The 20,636-nt window shown below is 36.0% G+C and overlaps 1 protein-coding gene across 40 annotated transcripts in view; it reads left to right on the plus strand.

Moving 5' to 3' along the window:
- Positions 1–20,636, plus strand: part of DOP1A (DOP1 leucine zipper like protein A) — a 98,548-nt gene that overhangs the window by 73,965 nt on the left and 3,947 nt on the right. For 36 of the 40 annotated variants that reach the window (XM_054254187.2, XM_078369623.1, XM_078369626.1 and 33 more), the window contains 14 exons: positions 786–920; positions 2,485–2,540; positions 4,383–4,487; positions 7,203–7,269; positions 7,496–7,640; positions 7,887–7,966; positions 9,160–9,269; positions 9,546–9,695; positions 9,840–9,901; positions 11,574–11,726; positions 12,781–12,917; positions 13,844–13,899; positions 15,095–15,259; positions 19,050–19,179. In XM_054254187.2, coding sequence (XP_054110162.1) covers positions 786–920; positions 2,485–2,540; positions 4,383–4,487; positions 7,203–7,269; positions 7,496–7,640; positions 7,887–7,966; positions 9,160–9,269; positions 9,546–9,695; positions 9,840–9,901; positions 11,574–11,726; positions 12,781–12,917; positions 13,844–13,899; positions 15,095–15,259; positions 19,050–19,179 — 1,551 coding nt within the window. The remainder of the gene's footprint in view (positions 1–785; positions 921–2,484; positions 2,541–4,382; positions 4,488–7,202; positions 7,270–7,495; positions 7,641–7,886; positions 7,967–9,159; positions 9,270–9,545; positions 9,696–9,839; positions 9,902–11,573; positions 11,727–12,780; positions 12,918–13,843; positions 13,900–15,094; positions 15,260–19,049; positions 19,180–20,636) is intronic. The other 4 variants (XR_013534368.1, XM_017971230.4, XM_054254192.2 and 1 more) reach the window with 1 other exon arrangement.

The raw sequence follows: 20,636 nt of genomic DNA on the forward strand, positions 1-20,636 counted from the left end.
ACACAACATACCAGATCCTATGGGACACATTTAAAGCAGCATGTAGAGCGAAGTTTATAGCAATAAATGCCCACATGAGAAGCAAGGAAAGATCTAAAATTGACACCCTGTCATCAAAATGTCTTCACTCATAGGCCGTGATGAACAATGAGAACACTTGGGCATAGGGAAGGGAACAGCACTCACAGAGCTAGGTAGGGGGTTGAAGAGGAGGGGAGGGGGGCACATTGTGGGGGCTGGGGAGGAGCAGGAGGGATAACACCTGGAGAACTGCCTGATGTAGGCAATGGTGGGGGAGGATGGAGACAGCAAACCACCATGGCACGTATGTAGCTATGCAACAATCCTGCAGGATGCAGGACTTAAACATGTACCCCAGAGCCCAAATACAAAAAAAAAAAAAAAAAAGCCTGGTGCAGTAGCTCATGCCTGTAATCCCAGCATTTTGGGAGGCCAAGGCGGGTGGATCATGAGGTCAGGAGTTCAAGACCAGCCTGGTCAATATGGTGCAACCCCATCTCTACCAAAAAATGCAAAGTTTAGCCAGGCATAGTGGCACACACCTGTAGTCTCAGCAACTCAGGAGGCTGAGGAAGAAGAATCACTTGAACCCAGGAGGCAGAGATTGCATTGAGCTGAGATCACGCCACTGCATTCAGCCTGGGTGACAGTGAAATAAATAAAAATAAATTTTTAAAAAGGTCACAGAATATTTTCTTAATTATGTAACGTCCCCTAAAAGACTTATATGCACATATACATAAATAAAATGATGTATTACCTAGGTCATTCCTGCAGCCAGTGAAGAACAGCTTTTATTAGTGGAACTGGTTCGTTCAATCAGTGTCATGAGAGCAGAAACTGTTATCCAGACTGTAAAAGAAGTTTTAAAGCAGCCACCAGCCATAGCCAAGGACAAGGTAAGAAAAAAACTCTTCTTCTCATGTGTTTACAATTCTGTTTCGGAAATGATGCAGGTAAGTAAGATCTTTTTTGTACAATAATGTCCTTTCATTATAGTACAGATTGCAGAGATGACTGCATGTGGGTCTCACACTGCTTCAATCAAAACAATTATCAATATTTGTAGTGACTTGCTATTCTGATTCTTTAGTAACCAGTGAAGAGCTGTTAACTGCTCGTATCTTCATATGTACATCAGAGGCAGTCAGGAACCATATGACTAAATTCTCAGGGGAGATTTTTCTGGTCACTTAAAGAACATAAGCCAGAGCTCAAGGTCAGCTTTCCTTAGTTGTTGCCATTTTTCACAGCTTCCTTATTGCTTGCTTTTCTAAATGAATCTCTTAATTCTGTGAACTCCCTCAAAGTTTGCTATAACCTTAGTTCTAGTCAACGTTATTTCTTGAACATGTATAATACTGTGCTATGCAAGGGCTACACTATGAATGACATAGTCTCTGCACATATGTTGCTTTGTCTCTATGCAAAAATAAAAGTCTACAAATTAGGAGTATTATGAACTTTTCTACTTTTTCTGCTCTTTGTTCAAGTAATACCAAGAGGTCATATTTTCTCAGAAAGTATATACCAACCCCAGACATGATACTTTGAGACAAGCCAAAATAGATCTAATCACATCCTTTAAAGAAATATAATGTGTATCTGAAAATGTTGAATTGTGTTTTCCTTTTATCTTGAATCCAAAGAGAATAAGATGTATGTGAATAGCCTGCATTCTTTTTAAGTTTTTAATAAAAACTGGGGCATTTGTCACAGGATTTTTAGTTTGTATTTTGAGTACCTGTTTGTGCCAGACATTGGGCTACATATGACGGATATGAAAAATTAGAGCCAATCCACCCTCTGCCCCACCAACCTGTGTCCCCTTATTAAGTTCTGAATCTATTAGACACTTGATTTTTCTTTGTGGTAAAAGAAGAAACCTTCAAGGAAATAGTTGGAACTAAAAAAGAACAAATTGGTAAGCATCAGTGGACATCAATATCATTCTCTGACCTTTTAGTAATTTCCAGAGGCAGGTGTTTTATTATATATTACACTCAACACTGTCTTTAATTTAGTGGCTATATTTGAAGCTGTTAGGAATTGATCACAAATTTGAACTACACTAATTGAACAGATATGTGTAATAAGTAAAGACTTAAATACACGTTTCATTAAAAATCTCAACCTAATTCTGACAGCACCGAGCATAAGCTACCTAAGATAGTGTTGGTACTTACAGAGTACATGGATCATTTAAAAGTGAGTGGTATGGAAGGAAAAATTGACAATCTTTCCATTCCTACCATCTATTTTTAACTTTTAAAATAGCTCTTGTATTACGAATTTTTCCTACTGAGTGGAAGAGAGGTGCATGGCTCATGAATGAAAAAATTATGATTTTGTTTTCTGTTAATTTTTTAAATTAAAAATTAGCAGTAAGATACAGAGTAGTTTCAACAATGAAAAAGCAAAGGCAGTATTCGTCACTATAAAACTGATTTCTTTTGTTTGTAGAAACATCTTTCTTTGGAAGTCTGCATGCTTCAGTTTTTCTATGCTTATATTCAAAGGTAAGATTACTCATAATGATCTCTCCTTACTATGTTGTTAGAAACAGAGAAACATTATTTATGGGTATATTAATACAAGTCATGAGTATCTTAGTGACCCAGCCATGTATATTCTACAAACCTAAAGACCTAAGGATATTGAAGATTCCTAGATAGTAAAACACTGAATTGTGACAAAAATCATTTAAATATAAATGAAAAGCTGAATCTACTCTTGAAACTATACATATTGCCACTGAATCCATTATTTTGGTATAGGTGAACATACAGTAATTCATTCTGCTTTTTAATATTAGGAATGACAATGTGAAAATACCTTCTTGCAGGCCAGGCGCCATGGCTCACGCCTGTAATCCCAGAACTTTGGGAGGCTGAGGTGGGTGGATCACCTGATGTCAGGAGTTTGAGACCAGCCTGGTGAAACCTCGTCTCTACTAAAAATACAAAAATTAGCTTGCCAAGGTGGCATGCAACTGTAGTCGCAGCTACTCAGGAGGCTGAGACAGGATAGTTGCTTGAACCTGGGAGACAGAGGTTGCAGTGAGCCGAAATCGTGCCATTGCACTCCAGCCTGGGTGACAGAGTGAAACTCTGTCTCAAAAACAAAAATGAGTATTATCTTCTTGCTATCATACTCCATTTTGCATTTAACTGACCTATGAACAGAAGTTATGATTGAGTTTTTGGAACTTCTTAAGAACCTGACTCTTAATCTTCCTTTATAGGATAATTCATTTTAATCACCAAACTCAGTGACCATTTGTAATCTGTGACTAGCATTATAAGATCATGCTATTTAGCACATTTAAACTGGTTGTGACCTAGAGCAAGGACTGCCTAAAATCTGAACTTACATACAGAAGTGTTAGTTCAGTCTAAGGTCAGACTGAAACAAAGATAATCTTCATTCTTTTTGCAGGTTAAAGACTAATGTTCAGTTGACAGCCCTCCATAACATGAGGTAGAGACTTACTTATAAGGTGAAGGAAGGAAAACTAATATAAGGGGGAAGTGGAGAGACCAGGTTAGGGAGTAGGTGACTGTGATGTCAGTAGTTAAACTGAGAATTATTGCAGTTTTATTTTACTTTTGAGGTTCCATGTGATAAATGGGATTTCAATAGCATAATTTCTAGATTAGGAAATTGCAGGCTGGGCTTGGTGGCTCATGCCTGTAATCCCATCACTTTGGGAGACTGAGGTGGGTAGATCACGAGGTCAGGAGATCAAGACCATCCTGGCCAACTCAGTGAAACCCCATCTCTACTAAAAATACAAAAATTACCCTGGCATGGCAACCCACACCTGTAGTCCGAGCTACTCAGGAGGCTGAGGCAGGAGAATTGCTTGAACCGAGGAGGCAGAGGCTGCAGTGAGCCAAGATCGTGCCAATGCACTCTAGCCTGGGCAACAGAGCGAGACTCCGTCTCAGAAAAAAAAAAAAAGAAAAAGCACTGAGGCTAGACACAGTGGTTCATGCCTATAATTCCAGCACTTTGGGAAACCGAGGCAGGTGGATCACTTGATCCCAGAAGTTTGAGACCACCATGGGTAACATAGTGAAACTCCATCTCTGTTAAAAGAAAAAAAAAAAGAAAAATGAAATTGCATTGGTATTTTAACTGTGTTGGTTTATTTATTAATGTTTATTTATTAGTGGTATTTTAACTGTGTTGGTTTATTAACTTATAAAATAAATGATTTATTAATGTTAGTAAAAATGTAAAGCTTTTAGGAATTTTGTTCTATCGTTGTCTATAAATGTAGGGAATGTTCCAGAAACTAGTAGAAAATTATAATTTGTTGTGGCTTTTGATACATACAGACTATATTTATCTTGCAGGATCCCAGTGCCCAATTTAGTGGATAGCTGGGCATCACTGTTGATACTTCTGAAAGACTCTATACAACTGAGTCTTCCAGCTCCAGGGCAGTTTCTTATACTTGGGTAAGTAATTTCACTTAAAAATATTATTTCAAATAAAAGGATAATGTTCATTATCCTTATTGTCCAGTATTAATAACAGCTGTTTTAGGTGACAGTGTGATCTTTCTACCTTTTCACACTGTTTTTGAGATGCAAAACTAGATGTATAAGGCCTATTTTGTTTTTGTTTTTTTTTAAAGAGTAGGGGCAGGGTGAGAAGAGGAAATACTCTTATGTTTATACATATACAGAATGTAAATACACTAAAATAAAACTGTTACAACAGCAGTTTTGGTGGTGGTGGAAAGTATGGGATGGAAAGAAGGGATCACATAGCGTGTCTGAAGGGGAACTTCATAGAGGAGGGATACTTGAGCTGGATCCCAAGCCTAAACAAGCTGGGAAAGTTTTTCTTTGTCTTGGAGTTTCCTGATTTATCTTAATGATTTATGTGATTATCTGATAAATGCTAGTCACCCATGACTGCAGGTACTGTGATGCCATACACAGTCTCTGTTTTTTGCTTGCCATTATTCTTGATTCTTAATAGGTCCCCAGTAAATACTTGTTCAGTGAATAGAGGTGGTGGGTGCAGAAAACCTTTGTGGAAAGAGGAAGGGGAAGAGAGTATACTGGGGCAAAGTACGTTGTTTGGTTTGGTAACCGAACAGGGCACAGACAGTGGTATAGTGGAAAATAAGGCTGGATGAAGAGGGAAATGGGAGCTAGATAAGGAAGGATCTTGAATTTTAAAGAATTTGGTCTTGAAAGGGAGTCGAAGTGGTTGCAGGTTTTTGAAGAGAGATCAGAGGGGAAAGAGGCTAGGCTTGGAATTCTATTTCAAGTGGGAGGTGTGAGGATGGTTTCAACTATTGACGGTATTGAAAGAACAGGATAAAGAAGGAAGAGGGGCCAGCAAAGGAGATAGAAAGGGAAATATCAAAAAGTTAGAAGAAAACTAGGCATTTAGTTGTTCCAGAAGCAAAGTGAGATTAAGAGGGCATGGTTGACACCTTCGGAGAGGTTTAGGAAGGTGAGGGACAATAAAAGGCTATGTTTGTTGACAATCTGGATAGGCATCCTAATTATCTAATCACCAGTTATCTGGTGATATAGGAGAGAGGGTTTGGAACGGTAGTAAGCACATGTTAAGAGCAAATGCTTAGTGTGGGAAAGTAAGTGTTGATTCTTCTTTGAGGATATTTGAAAAAAGCCAGGTGCAGTGGCTCTTGTCTGTAATCCCAGCACTTTGGGATGCTGAGGCAAGAGGATTGCTTGATGCTGAGGCAGGAGTTCGAGACCAGCCTGGGCCATATAGGGAGACCCTGTCTCTACAAAAAAATTGAAAATTAGCCAGATGTGGTCACACATGCCTGTAGTCCCAGCTACACAGGAGTTGATAAGGTTCAAAGAGCAAATGTATGTACAGTTCTTGGAATCATCACCAAATAACCCTGTTGGCTAATTTCATTAAAAAATTAAGTTCATTTGTTGTGATCTGTAGCTGCCCCTCTACAACATTATACTGTTTCCTCGCATGCCTTTTCTTCCTTTCAGAATGAAGGATCCTCTTCCTTTTTAACGTGCATATTCTGAATGTTAAAACAAAAAGTTGCAAGTTGAATATTTTCAATTATACTGGAAACTTAATTTCTTTTTGAAAATGTCAGTTTATCCTTTTGCCAACCATTCTACTGATCCTGTAAAATCACCTAGTTAATAAATAGAAATAGATACGAAGGTTGCTCTTTGGTTTCATTTTACATATTAGTTTGGAAGTAACTGTGCATATAATTTATCCTTTAAAAAATCATGTCAGTAAATATTGAGTAGACTTTTAGCAAATAATGAAAATGGAAATTTTTTCTTGAACTATTTTTAATGTGTTATGGTAAGAAATAATTTCTCTTTTACAGTTTAAGATTTTTTAAACTTCTCTGTTTATATATGAAACACATGTAGAAAAATATGCAAAGAATTAGTACCCAACTCTACAAATAAAAAGTTTGTAAAAAGTCAACATACCACTATACATTACAAACCCAAACTAAGAAATAAAACACCATGTGTTCCTCTACACCCCTCCCAATTAGTATTATTTTATTTCCCCAAATGTAACCACTATTCTAACACCACAGATGCATTTTGCCTTGCTTTCGAACTATAAGTATTTATAAATATTTTGTGTCTGACTTCTTTTTGTTCAGCGTATGTTTATGAGATTCGTTTGTATAATTCACATATCTATAACTTATTTCCATTGTTGTTTGGTATTTTTATGAACCTTCTGCAGTTTGTGGTTTTTTCTTTGATATGGGATTATGCCAAGTTTCCCAGGCCAGAATGCAGGCGTCATTCACAGCATGATCATTGCGCACTGCAGCCTTGGACTCAAGCAATTCTCCTGTCTTAGCCTACCAAGTAGCTGGAACTATAGGCATACATCATGACGCCTGGCCACATTCTACAATTTATCTTTTCTGCTCTTGCTGGACATTTGGGTTCCTTCCACTTTGGGGCTCTTAGAAATAATACTGCTTTGAGGATTCTTATACAGTGTCTTTTTATGCATACGTTTACGTGTGTCAGTTGAGTCATAGGATATGTATATACATATTATATATTTAAAATGGAAATCAAGACCACTAAGGCACTTATTCATTGTGAGAAATTAGATCAAATTATTTTCTCTTAGACTGATATTTCCCATTTCTGTTTTCTCTTTGGCCCTTTTAGGGTTCTGAATGAGTTTATTATGAAAAACCCTAGTCTGGAAAATAAAAAAGACCAAAGAGACCTTCAGGTAAGGCAGTCTGAGTTAAGAACTGTTGCCAAAACTGTTTCTCAGTGCCCTCAATTTGAAAATGAGAGAGTCAAATAAGATAAACTGTGAAGTTTTTTCAACTCAAACATTCTATGGGAATCAGCAGTCTTTTGTAAAACATTTATTATCAGAACTATAAACTACAGAAGTTCATAAGTAGTGTACATGTGTGTACATATATAGTTGTTCGTCCTTTTTTCTTCAGGATGTAACTCACAAAATAGTAGATGCAATTGGTGCAATTGCTGGTTCTTCTCTGGAACAGACAACATGGCTGCGACGAAATCTTGAAGTTAAGCCTTCTCCCAAAATAATGGTGGATGGAACCAATTTGGAATCTGATGTTGAAGGTATTCCTGTCAAACATTTAGGTTTATTATCTGTAAATAGGCATATGTTTACTAAGAAATCATTTTGGCTGGTTCTATAAGTAGCACAAATTTATACCTTGTGTCCAACAAGTAGCTCTTTTCCCATGGCAACTATATATATATATATATATATATATATATGTATGTACACACACAGACACACACACACACAAAACTTGTTTTCTGTGGGAACTAGCCATATCTTTAATTTTCTCTTATTTATAGATATGTTATCACCTGCAATGGAAACTGCAAACATAACTCCTTCTGTATATAGCGTCCATGCGTTGACATTACTCTCTGAGGTAAATATCATCAAGCTTTTTCACATGAACTTTCAAGTAGACAATTTCATGATTAAAAATTAGCAAGTACTTTTTATAGAGGAGTTTTTAATTTGAGAAACTATTTTGTACTTTTAGAAATCACTATATAGAATTAACAAAGTTTTTGCCTTGTATGTATTTGGATTATTTAGTTTGCCAAACATTAGTGATAAATTTAGATATTGCTCCCCTTCTCCATGTTCTGTTCTTTTTTAAGTGTATGGGGGTTTTTTAGTTTTTGTTTTTGTTTTTGGAGACAGAGTGTGATTCTTGTTGCCCAGGCTGGAGTGTAATGGTGCAATCTCGGCTCTCTGCAACTTCCACCTCCTGGACTCAAGCGATTCTCCTCCCTCAGCCTCCTGAGTAGCTGGGACTACAGGCGTGTGCCACCATGCCCAGCTAATTTTTGTATTTTTAGTAGAGACAGAGTTTCATCATGTTGGCCAGGCTGTTCTCAAACTCCTAACCTCAGGTAATCCTCCTGCCTCTGCTTCCCAAAGTGCTAAGATCACAGGCGTGAGCCACAGCACGCAGCCTAAAGTGTACTGTTTAAGAAAGGAAAGTGCTTTTGTATCACTATGGTGGCGAGGGGTGGAGGTGATCTAATGATGCCTGTCACTATAATGTATTTTACAGTTTACCAAACATTTTTATGTACATTGTCTGACAGGCTCTTTTTATACCCTATTATACACATGGCATTTTGTTTCTTCTTTGCAGATGTAGCTAGTGACCTTTATAAAGATCAGAACAATAGGATGAAGGTGAAATAGCTGTTAATTGACAGTGTTGGGATTTGAACAGCCCAGTGCAATTGTTTGGGATTTTTTCTAAGCCATATTTTAGCTGAGTCAGGGAAAAAGAATACTGTAGTTCTAGTCCTAAATTCACTTTACTCACTGTCACAGAAGGTTCTTGAACTATTTTCTTTGTTTTACTTTCCTATCTCCATTGGTAATGGCAAGATTTAACCATATTTATATCCTACAGTAACAATATACAAAAAAGCTAGATGGTGGCAAAACCCATTAACATAAAAATGATTCAGGAGTATTTAATTTTAGATTTTTTAATTTCAAGTAGACAGGGTTCTCTAACAAACTGAAAATCAGTACTTTGGGATGATGTCAGTTTCAGTTCATAGGTTACTCTTCATTTTTATGTTTTTATAGGTTTTGGCTCATCTTTTGGATATGGTTTTCTATAGTGATGAAAAGGAGCGGGTTATTCCTTTACTTGTAAATATTATGCATTATGTTGTGCCCTACCTCAGAAATCACAGGTACTATTATTATTTAAATAGTTTTTTAAAATTAATTCATAGCCTGTTAGAAACAAGTTCTGTTCCCTTATTGCCATTTCTAGAATTTTTACAAAATGACATTATTTTTACCTTGAATTATAATTGTTTAAAAAAAATTCATGTTATTTTTCTTACGGTACTTTCTCTTTCATATCTTCATGTCACTGTCTTAGGTAAATGTGAACATTTATCTATAACTTGATAGAATGATTAAAGTTAGGACATACAGGTTAAGGTTGTTTTTCTTCTTCATAGCGCACATAATGCCCCTAGTTATCGAGCTTGTGTCCAGCTGCTCAGCAGTCTTAGCGGGTATCAGTATACACGAAGAGCTTGGAAAAAAGAAGCTTTTGACCTCTTTATGGATCCCAGTTTCTTTCAAATGGATGCCTCTTGTGTTAATCAGTAAGTTTTTCTCTTGTTTGTATTCAGCATGATAATGTACCTCACAGTCTGCTGAAATCAGCTACTCTCTTGGACCGTCAGAATACTGTTCTTTAACAGCAACAACTAATCTTAATTACATGTTGTAACCGTTATCTCTTTCAGTTGGAGAGCAATTATGGACAATCTGATGACACATGATAAAACAACATTTAGAGATTTGATGAGTGAGTATTATGGGATGACAATCAATTTCTTTCCTGTGCATGATTCCTTCTTACTATTTACTCTTTTCTGGAGACTACTGAATTAGCTCTTTGTCAAGTTATACTTAGTACCCTATGGGAATATAATCTTAAAATTTACAGAGGACAATTTAAGTAGTAAATAATAAAACTATTTGTCCTTTTGAAGCAACTAGTGGAGGGAAGGGGCCGTCTCTAATTTGACTCTAAATTATTTCCTCAGCACACAGCATCATACCTCGCATATAATAGCACTCAATAAATAATTATTCAGTTAATGAGAGACTGACAGATGGTGAAGCATAGAAAGGCAGGCAGTTGAATCCAGCCTATCAGAAAAGTCACTTTAAATCTCTGGGGCTCTGTTTACTTCATCTTAAGGAAGAAAGAGGGGTGCCAAGAAGGACAGAACCACTTTCCATCCCCTCTTTCTAGTCTATCTTGATTGGGTTTATAATTTAGGATTCCATTTATAATTTCCATCTGAAAAAGTTTAGAAAATGTTTGAAAGTTACTAAATAAACTTAAATAGCAGTGGCATTATATGATTTCGTAATACTTTTTTTTAACAGATTCTTTAGCCAAAGCTACAGTTTTCTCATTTGGAAAAACGGCAGCATATCTGTTTTATCTTCATAGGGTTGTTTTAAGGTTCAAATTTATCCATTCAACAAATGTTTATTACAAGACAGCAGTGGGTCACGTGTTGTGCTAACCTTAATCAAATTTTAAAAAATTATTTCGTGGAGTAAGAAGTTGGGAAGAAAATAGGACAGTGTATGATGGATTTGAAACAACAGCTAAGCAGTTCATATTCAAGGTGAAACTAAAGAAGCCAACCATGAGAAGGCCTAGGGTCAGAATATTCCAGGAATAGGGAACAAAAATTACAAAGGTTGGCTGGGTACAGTGACTCACGCCTGTAACTGTAGCACTTTGATAGGCCAAGGCAGGAGGATTGCTTGAGGCCAGGAGTTTGAGACCAACCTGGGCAAAATAGCGAGACCCCTGTCTCTACAAAAAGAAAAAAAATTAAAAAATTAGTCTCAACTACTCAGGAGGCAGGAGGATTGCTTGAGCCCAGGTGGTTGAGACTGCAGTGAGCCATGATTGTGCCACTGCACTTCAGCCTGGGTAACAGAGCAAGATACCATCTCAAAAAAAAATAATGATAATAAATTACAAAGGTCTGGGGATGGGAGCAAACTTGGTGCATTGAAGGTATGACAAGCAAGACAGTGCTGCTAAGCAGAATGAGTCGAGGGTAAGTAATGACATGAGGAAGGAGAAGGAGGTAGGCAGGGCTACACCGTAAAGTATTTTTAAAGTAATGAGAAGGATTTAAGCAGATGGCCTCAATTAATAAAAGGGTTTCCTTGGGGTTTTATAAAATGGTATTATTAGTGGTTTTACCTTCTAAAACCTACAGTTCTAAATTTTCTTCTCTACATCACAACTTCTACCCCTTTGGTCTCCTGGCTTATATATGCTGGATCTGTTTGCCAGTCCATCTGCCCCAGAGAGGGGCATCAAGTTTTGTACCCCAAGATCCTCTCAGTTTTGGATGTCCTAGAGCATCCAGCTATTTTTAATAACAACAGAACAATCTTTTTTCAAATAACAGTGTCACAGTCTCTTTTACTTGCTTTTTCAGCTCGTGTAGCAGTGGCTCAAAGCAGTTCACTTAATCTCTTTGCAAACCGTGATGTGGAGCTAGAACAGAGAGCCATGCTTCTTAAAAGATTAGCATTTGCTATTTTTAGCAGTGAAATTGACCAGTACCAGAAATATCTTCCAGATATACAAGGTAACAAATGAAAAACCCTTTATTTTCTCTAACTTTAGGTTTTTTGTTCCTTAGAAAATACTTCTCTAAATTCTAAGTTGGGGTAAAATATATAAAGTATAGATCAATGGGGAATTAGAAATTTTTCTACTGAAACAACAAAAATTATCAACTTGCTGGTATCTAAAAGAAATCATCACTGAGTTGTAGGACGTGCCTAAATGTGGTCTCTATTTTATTTAGTTCAAATTTCTTAGAAATTCATGTTTGAGGATGAGGTATAAGATGATTTTGCTGTTCAGCATGTTAGCATGTTTTCCTTGTGGACAAGAGTTTGTATAGTCTGAGAAGACCAAATTATAAGGCAAAGCCAGGAAACTGTGGCTAGAAGTAATATCCAGAGATCTGTGATTTGGGTACTGCATGGGAGATTATGTAACATTTTTGGTAACCTTCATCAAATGGGTTTGGTGAACTTCTGTGTCCAGAAGGATATCAGTACACACATCCTCACCCTGTACCACCAAACAGCTCCACAAGAAGGACTTATCCAGAGCAGAATTATTTGCTGCTCAAGTCGGCGTACTCTAAAGCCTCAAGCCTCAGTAGCTGACATGGGAACATGATAGTTGTCATCTCTCTAGGGAGAATTTTCTTTTGATTCCTTGTTTCCTAACCTTTTATGCCTAATTTCAGACAGCATGTACACTTTTTGTCCCTATGATTTTTTTGTTTAAGTTGACTAGATCATTGCTACTCAAAGTATGGTCCATGGACCAGTATCCGGTCTGTGATCCCATCCATAAGTACAGAAATTTAGAGTAAACATTTTAAACTTCTGCTATTTGACAGAATCTGCTTAATAAGAAAATGACATTTGTATTTTGTGTATCTTTAATTGGAGCTCTCTTATAATTCATTATTATATTTTATGAAAATACCCACAATAGTTTGGAATTTTTTTTAAGTTTATCTTTCACTACAGATCAGTTTGAGAGTACTGGATCAGCTGATATAGAAAGTTTTATGTGATAAAGATTATTTAGTTATTGAAAATGCTCTGCATGTCTTTCAGAGAGATTGGTTGAGAGTCTCCGTTTGCCTCAGGTGCCAACTCTTCATTCTCAAGTGTTCCTGTTTTTTAGAGTGTTACTTTTAAGAATGTCGCCCCAGCATCTTACCTCACTCTGGCCTACGATGATTACAGAACTTGTGAGTTAATTTTAATTCAATCAGATTATAAATCTAAATGATAAAACGGTGATTTGTTTCCACGTGCTTACCAGATAAAAAACAAATCTTGGGAGAGAAATGAACTATAGTCAAACCAGTTACATATTACTTTTTACAGTTGAAAATAGTAAAACAAGTCAGATTCCATTTCCATACAGTTGAAATTTACAAATATGCAAAGTAGGTGGATGGCCAGCTCCTTGTGAATGATTATTTTCTTGGATCTGGTTTAGTGTTTAGTCTGTACTACACTACATTTTTAACTCTGTCATGGCCTGCAGTCCTGCAGCTGGAGCCATTTACAATAGCTATAGCAATACCCCTAGCGATAGAGATAGCTGAGCTGGATTTAACTGCTCTGGCATATATTCACTCTTGAAGTGCAGCACCAGTTAAACTTACTTCAGAGACTTTCACAAAGATTTTGTAAACCAACAGACAGTAAAACCTTCCCAAGTCCCACCTACACCATTCTGTCCCCTTCCTCAAACCATATCCAGCCATCCTCCTTCTCATCAGAATGATTTGAGGAGTTAGGAAAGAGGAATGAGTAAAGAAAGGAAAAGGTGTCTGTTTCTCTGAAAATCTAGCTTTATACTTTCCCTACAAATATATTTGCTTCAGTACTTCTTTTCTTTTTACTTTTTTAATAATTTTGACTCTGTTCCATAATCACTAAAAACAAAAGCTTGCCTTCATCTCACTGGATTCCACCAAATGATTAGCAGGGCTCTATGTGGCTAAACTTGCAGTTTTACTTTCAGACACTAAGTATAATTTAAAAGATTCTTAAAGTGTATTCTAAAATTTGCTTTTGTGTTAATGAAAATATAACTTAAAGATAACTTGAAAGGATTAAATATCCAGTTTAAATAAACATTTAACATTTATTTCACCATTTTCAGGTACAGGTATTTCTACTGATGGAGCAGGAACTCACTGCTGATGAAGATATTTCACGGTAATATGTAATTTAAGTATATTCTTGTCCATCATTTAATATCCTGAAATTATTCAGAATATTACTCAGCATCTAGGAGAATATAGATAGTATTTTTCTGAATGCTTAGTCTATTATCTAGTTGATCACATTTGGATATAATGTAGTTTTACTTATTCCTTAAGCACTTTAGATTGAATTACACCATCAGCATTCATTGCCTCGGGCCCCTAGACACAAATTTAGTTTAAAGCAGTACAGTATTGTTTCAGCTACATGAGCTAGGTTGATTTGGATAAGTCAAATCTGGTCTCTGAAACATTGCAACATACAGCAAACTCTGTTACGGTAGGTAACCCGAAACCAGGCTATCCATATGTGCAGATCTTACAGACGGTCTCAATTTAATGTACTTTAATTTTATTCTTTTTAGTAGAGACAGTTTATTAATATATGACTAAATATAACTTTTTATACAAATTTTTACACAAATTTATAAATTGAAAAGTTCAAGACCAACTTGAATATATTTTCTTCTTCAGCAGATTTATAAAAAGGCTCTCCTTTACTAATAACTATGTTTATTATTATAGAGAACAGTCTTATCTTTGCAGAAATAAACTGAGTAGTAAAGAAGTTTCTTGCTTTTCAGTTTATATTTTTATATTTCTTGAATGTAATACAAGTATACAAGTTATGTACTACCTTTTTTTTTTTTGGTTTGGAGACAGGGTCTCACTCTGTCACCCAGGCTGGAATGCGGTGGTGTGATCATGGCTCACTGCAGCCGCAACCTCCCCGGCTCAGGTGATCCCCCCACCTCAGCCTCCTGAGCAGGTGAGACCACAGGTGTGTGCCATCATGCCTGGCTAATTTTTATTTTATTTTATTTTTTATAGAGACAGGGTTTCATCATGTTGCCCTGGCTGGTCTCAAACTCCTGGGCTCAAACGATCTGCCTCTTTGGCATCCCAGAATGCTGAAATTACAGGCATAAGTCACTGCGCCCAGTTTATGTACTGTTTTTACATTCTTAAAGAAGAAAAGTAAATTTTTGATTTGAAAAAGGTGACATTTCGTTATGACCTTGCTTAGCAATTACTGGCACATTTAACTCAGGATGATTATGAAAAATATTAGCTGGCACTTTTAGATCTTTCCAGGAATTCCTGAGTAAATGGGTCCAGCTGCTGATGGCACTGTCTCCTATTTACAGGACTTCAGGCCCCTCTGTAGCTGGTCTGGAGACAACATATACAGGAGGTAATGGCTTCTCTACTTCATATAACAGCCAGCGGTGGTTAAACCTCTATCTGTCTGCTTGCAAATTTTTGGATTTGGCTCTCGCATTGCCCTCTGAAAACCTTCCTCAGTTTCAGATGTAAGTAAAATCAAGGAAATTAAATGTGTATTTTTTAAAGTGCATTTGCTTTTGTCACTGACATCTATGACTAATTAAAAAGTTTTTTGTGTAAGTTGAAATATTAATAATTTTTAATAAAATGTAATTCTTTTGGCACAGCACCAGTTATTGGAAGTAAATGGTTGATGTGGATACATTAACAGGCTATTGGGACAACAGATTGATTACCCTCCAGTTGTAAGACAATAGGGTACATAACATACACATGCTTCAAATCCAGGGAAAGAGACATACGATTCAACACATGATAGAGATAGATACTGTGGTAGCTCACGTGCAAGACACAGTGAGGCCACATAGCAGAGATCCCTACTAGCTCTGAGGGTCAGAGCAGGCCCTCAGGAAAATCTTAACCTCAGGTGGTAAAGATTGACAACTGGGAGGAGGCACAACTGTGAAGACAGAAGCAGGAGCAGATATGATAAGTCTGAAGTGTGGAGAGACCAGTATTGATGGAGCAGAATGTTGAGACGAAACTGAAAGGGAACTAAACCATGTAAGACCTTCTCAGCTGTGTTAGAGAATTTGGACAGCTAAGGAAGGATGTGATTTTGTTAGGCTTGAATTTTAGAATGTTTATTTTGCCTATGTAGTGTGGAGAATGGACTGGAGATGGGCAAGACTAGAATGAAGGAGGCAGTTTTATCTTAGATGATAATGAATTAAACTGAAAGGAATAGAGGAAATGATAAAATTCTCACAATGCCTTGGTTCATAAGTGGCAAAACTATTTAATTATGGTTTTTCATATATAAATTTAAAAAATAATGGGCAAGCTATGTAAGATTGTCTTATCAAAATGTAGCTAAGGTAATAGAATTTATCCACAAGATCAAGTATGTATTAATATGACTTATTATATTGTGTCATATTTTTCTTCTGGAATGGAAATAATAGGATGAAGAGTATACTAGAGCTTTTTCTCTTTTTTATTTGGACATGCTTCAAAATTTGTTTCACAAGGTTACTTTTCATTACATTTAAGGGTAAGAACTAGAAATTACTTTTAGTCTATTTCCTTTAATTTTTCTCTTCTACTTGAAAACCATATATATCTATGTTTTGATGAATTTCATTGGTTGGTATCTGTTACACAGATGTTACTCCTAAGGAAGTCCAGAAAAGAATACTAAACAGAATTGTAGGAAAATGGCCAATATTAACCAAGATACTTAACTTCACAAAAGTGATAGAAACTCTATTCTGTGGTGCTTTTTGAGGGACATTAAATAGTATGCTCACGATACTGACTTTTTACCTTTCATGACAAGAACCAAAATGAGTTTATCCTCTTGTCAAGATGTTACTACCAAAGGGAAGGAAACATGCCATTCTATTAACTAGTTTATTAAAAACTTTTGTCTTTCTAAAAATAACCTATAAAGTAGAAAATGTGAAGATTTTAATTATCTTGAAAGAGTAGTATCTTAGCATGATCCATATTTGGAAAGTTCAAAGTATTTGATAAGTTTACTATACGTAAGTTTAAAAGTAGCCATGTAACTAAACGGTACTATAAAGTTTGAAAGATAGCAATGAATTGGCAAAAGATATTTTCAATGTATATGACACAAGTCTAAAATGCTTTATAAAAATAACTTGTTAGAAAAATGGGCCAATGAGCAACACAGTTAATAATTTATAGGATGGTTTCCAAACATAGGAAAAGCTGCTCAGTTGCTCTCCTGAGTTTCCAATTAAAATTACAGATAACCAGTTTACTGTCTAGGAATGACCAGGAAAAGGTGGTGAGGACTGACTCACCTCTGAGGACTGACTCACCTCTGAAGACTGTGATCATCAGTCAGGTTCCCACTGAGAGCACTCCATGACCTGCCGTGGCCCCCACTCCATCCCTTATATGCATCTACCACGATGCCTATCTATCTTCTTACTAGTGGCCGGAAGACTCTTAATGCCAAGGGCCATGAGTTATTATCTATTGTCAGTTTCCTCCTCAAACAATGGCTTAGAAAATGCTGACTTAACTGACTGATAAACTGGGCTAAAATATTAAGTAGACAGAAATTAAACAGAAAAAAAAACCCATATTAAATGGCAAGGTGGATGGTGGTGGTGGGGGTGCTCTAAGATCAAGACATGGAATGAAGGTGAAGGAAAATAATAAAGCAGAGGTCTCAAAGAGTATGATGTGCTCCCGCAATTGCAAATGATGTTTCCTGGGTGGAGTGTTGGGTTGGAACCACTGAAAAGGTGGGCAAAGCCTAGTAGAGAACCAGTGCACCTCAGGTTATATATGGTGGGGTTGGGGCAAGGGAGGGTTCACAAATTGGCAAAGCAGCCCTGTAGGCTTCAAAGAACCAGTGTAAGCCAACTAAAAGGAACTGAAAACCTAGGTGTTAAACAGTCTTCACAGTCTCATGTAGACCAAAATGCTGATCATTTTTGAGGCTGTTTCAGAAAGTGTCAGTATGATTATAATTATTTGTATTTTGCTTGTGCTGTTTTTGTTTTTCTTTTGTCATTGTGATGATCTGTGTGTTTTATGGGGTAGAGTGAATTTGTCTACTTTGGCTATAAAATATCCTAACAACATTGTGGATAGGTGTACTTTATTTGGAAGAATAAAAAGGATCATACAGTTAAAAAAAAATTACAGATAACCATCAGCATGGTAAAGATCTAAAAATGGCTTTCATTTTATGTTTAGTAATAGATGCATTCTTACTCTTTTGGAAGTATACACTGATATTGTCCAATATGATTCAGAGGTTATATTTACCAAAATTTAAAATATTATTTTCTTTAAGCCTATAATTCTGCTAATCCAAGGATTTATCCTGCCTCTGTACTCTCAGATATGCACAAAAATAAGCATTACATAAGGGTATCCATTGTGGCACTTTTCTAAGTGCAAGAGACTGGACAATCTAGGAGATTGGCTGTGGTGTGTACTACTATGTTGCTGTTAAAAATAATGAAGTTTTATATGATGTAGAATTATCTCCAAGATAATTAATATCAAATAAATTACATCAGAAATATCCTACATGTATGATTAAATCAAAACAGGCAGCAGTCATTTTTTTTTTTTAAAGGAGAGGGTTGGTTGTGTGAGTATGTACTCTTCTGGGCATAAACTCTCTGGAAGGGCTTAGGAAGCTGACAACATTGATGGATCCTGTGTGGGGAGGAGACTACCTTTCTTTGGTATGCCCTTTTATACTGTTTGAATTTTTCCCATGGTCAGATATTATTTAGTTATAAAGACAAAAACAAAAATACAAGTGTAAAAAAAGTCTTACTTAAAGTTTTCTTAAATTCATTCAATTTTTTACTCCTTTACTGTGCAGCTAGGGAACATTTGGCCAATTATATGTTGAAAAATCAAGTCTTTGTCAGACTGTTATGTTACAGTACAAAGAGATAAGCTATATGAAAAAAAATTTCCTTTAAAGGACTTTTTGCCTATTAGCTATGAGAAAAGAAACATTTGTTGAGTACTTGATTTGTGCTAATGAAAAAAGTAATGATAAGAGTACTTTACAAGTTTTCATATCCTTTATTCCTTACAACCCTATGAGGTAGTTAATAGTATCTTTATTTACTGATGAAGGCTCAGAGAGGTTACGAAACATACCCAAAGTGACAAGGCTACAAGTGGTACAACTGGCATTTGGATTTTTATAAGCAGTGGGGTCATGATCTTTCTACTACATTATGTGGCCTTATCTTAGATGGCATAAAGTCTGCCTTACTGATGCTGATGTCATTATTCTATACATAGGTACCGATGGGCCTTTATTCCAGAAGCCTCAGATGATTCAGGTTTGGAAGTCAGAAGGCAGGGTATGCATCAACGAGAATTTAAACCTTACGTGGTACGACTAGCAAAACTTCTTCGGAAAAGGGCAAAGGTATTGCATTTTTTTGTGGTTGTTTTGTTTTACATTACTACATGTTGCATTAGTGAAGTATTTATTAAATACTTCATGGGAAACAACATTATCAAGTTCAGCTATTTTGAAAGCAAGTCCCTCGTTTTGTGAATTAATGTCCGTAAGATTCATATTTCTGGACATTAGAAAACATATGTATTTTAAAGGAATATGTGGTTATAATTTTTTTAAAGAAAAGAAAAAGGAAGTCTTTTCTACATTAATAGCATCTACCTTAAAATATTTTCCTCTCAAAAAAGAAAATAACTTTGGAACCATACACATGAGTACTTAAGACTGTAATCCTGAACAGTGTTCACGTCAAAAACTTGAGAATGTACTATATTCATAGTGTTCATCTTAACACCGTGATGAGAAACAGGAAAATATAACTTGAGAAAAATCAATACAAAAGGGATTTTTAGAACCTGTCAGACTTGTTTCAACAGAACTAATCAATGGGTAAGAAAATTATACATTTTAAATTTGTAAAAAAAAGAGTGAAATTTCATTAAAATTGAATGAGCTAGACATCAGTCCAAACAAAGGAAATAATCAGCATTCATTCTGTTTATATGAAATAAAATGTATATGCTAAAAATTCATTTTCCAAGTGTTCTTCATTTTCTGACATTAAGAAATGCATTCCTTATCCAATACGGTTATATAACCGAATCTGAAGTTTCACAGAACCATTCTGGCCCTTAACATGTGAGGTATTTTCCTTTTTGTAGTTCACAGTGATGATGCTGATTACAGATCTGAAGACATCCCCAACCTGCACTTTTTAAAACACTGCTTGAAATTAAACTGGCTCTACAACTCATTAATATAAAGCATCTTCTTAGAGAAATTATATAAGGTGAAAAGTAGGAATTTACTTAAAACATATACCATTAAAAAGTGTAGGAAAATAAAACTTGTAAAATATGTTATATCTTAACATACTTTTTATCTTCCCTAATCATGCTAATTTATTACAAATCTTTTCCCAAGAACCTACCAGCAGTGACACTGGTATGCTCGCTACTGGGCTTTGTTACTAACCTTTTGTCAGATTTTCTTTTGCATTCAACAAATTTCTAAAACAAATTGTACAATTTAGGAGTGATCTTGGTTGGTTGGTGAGCTCTAGTCTGCAGTGTGTGCTTTGAGTGCTCAGATATTTTCCAGTTTTCTGGAGTCCTTCTAATCAGGCAGCAGCTCTTAAAACTGAATTCCATAAACTATAGATATGGAATGGAAGAAAGTGATTAAAGAGGTTTTACTGGAAGAAATTTACATGAGAAACTTGATTTAAATTCCCAGTTGCTTCTGTAGGGGATTAATAAAGGGACAGGGATGAGGATGAAAGCTGGGTCCTGAGTTTAGAATAGGACTTTGGTACTTTCACTTTGATATTTCAGAGTTTGGGCAAGTAATCATGACAGATCTAG

Source organism: Callithrix jacchus, chromosome 4 (genome assembly GCF_049354715.1).
Source record: "Callithrix jacchus isolate 240 chromosome 4, calJac240_pri, whole genome shotgun sequence".
Taxonomy (NCBI): Eukaryota; Metazoa; Chordata; class Mammalia; order Primates; family Cebidae; genus Callithrix; species Callithrix jacchus.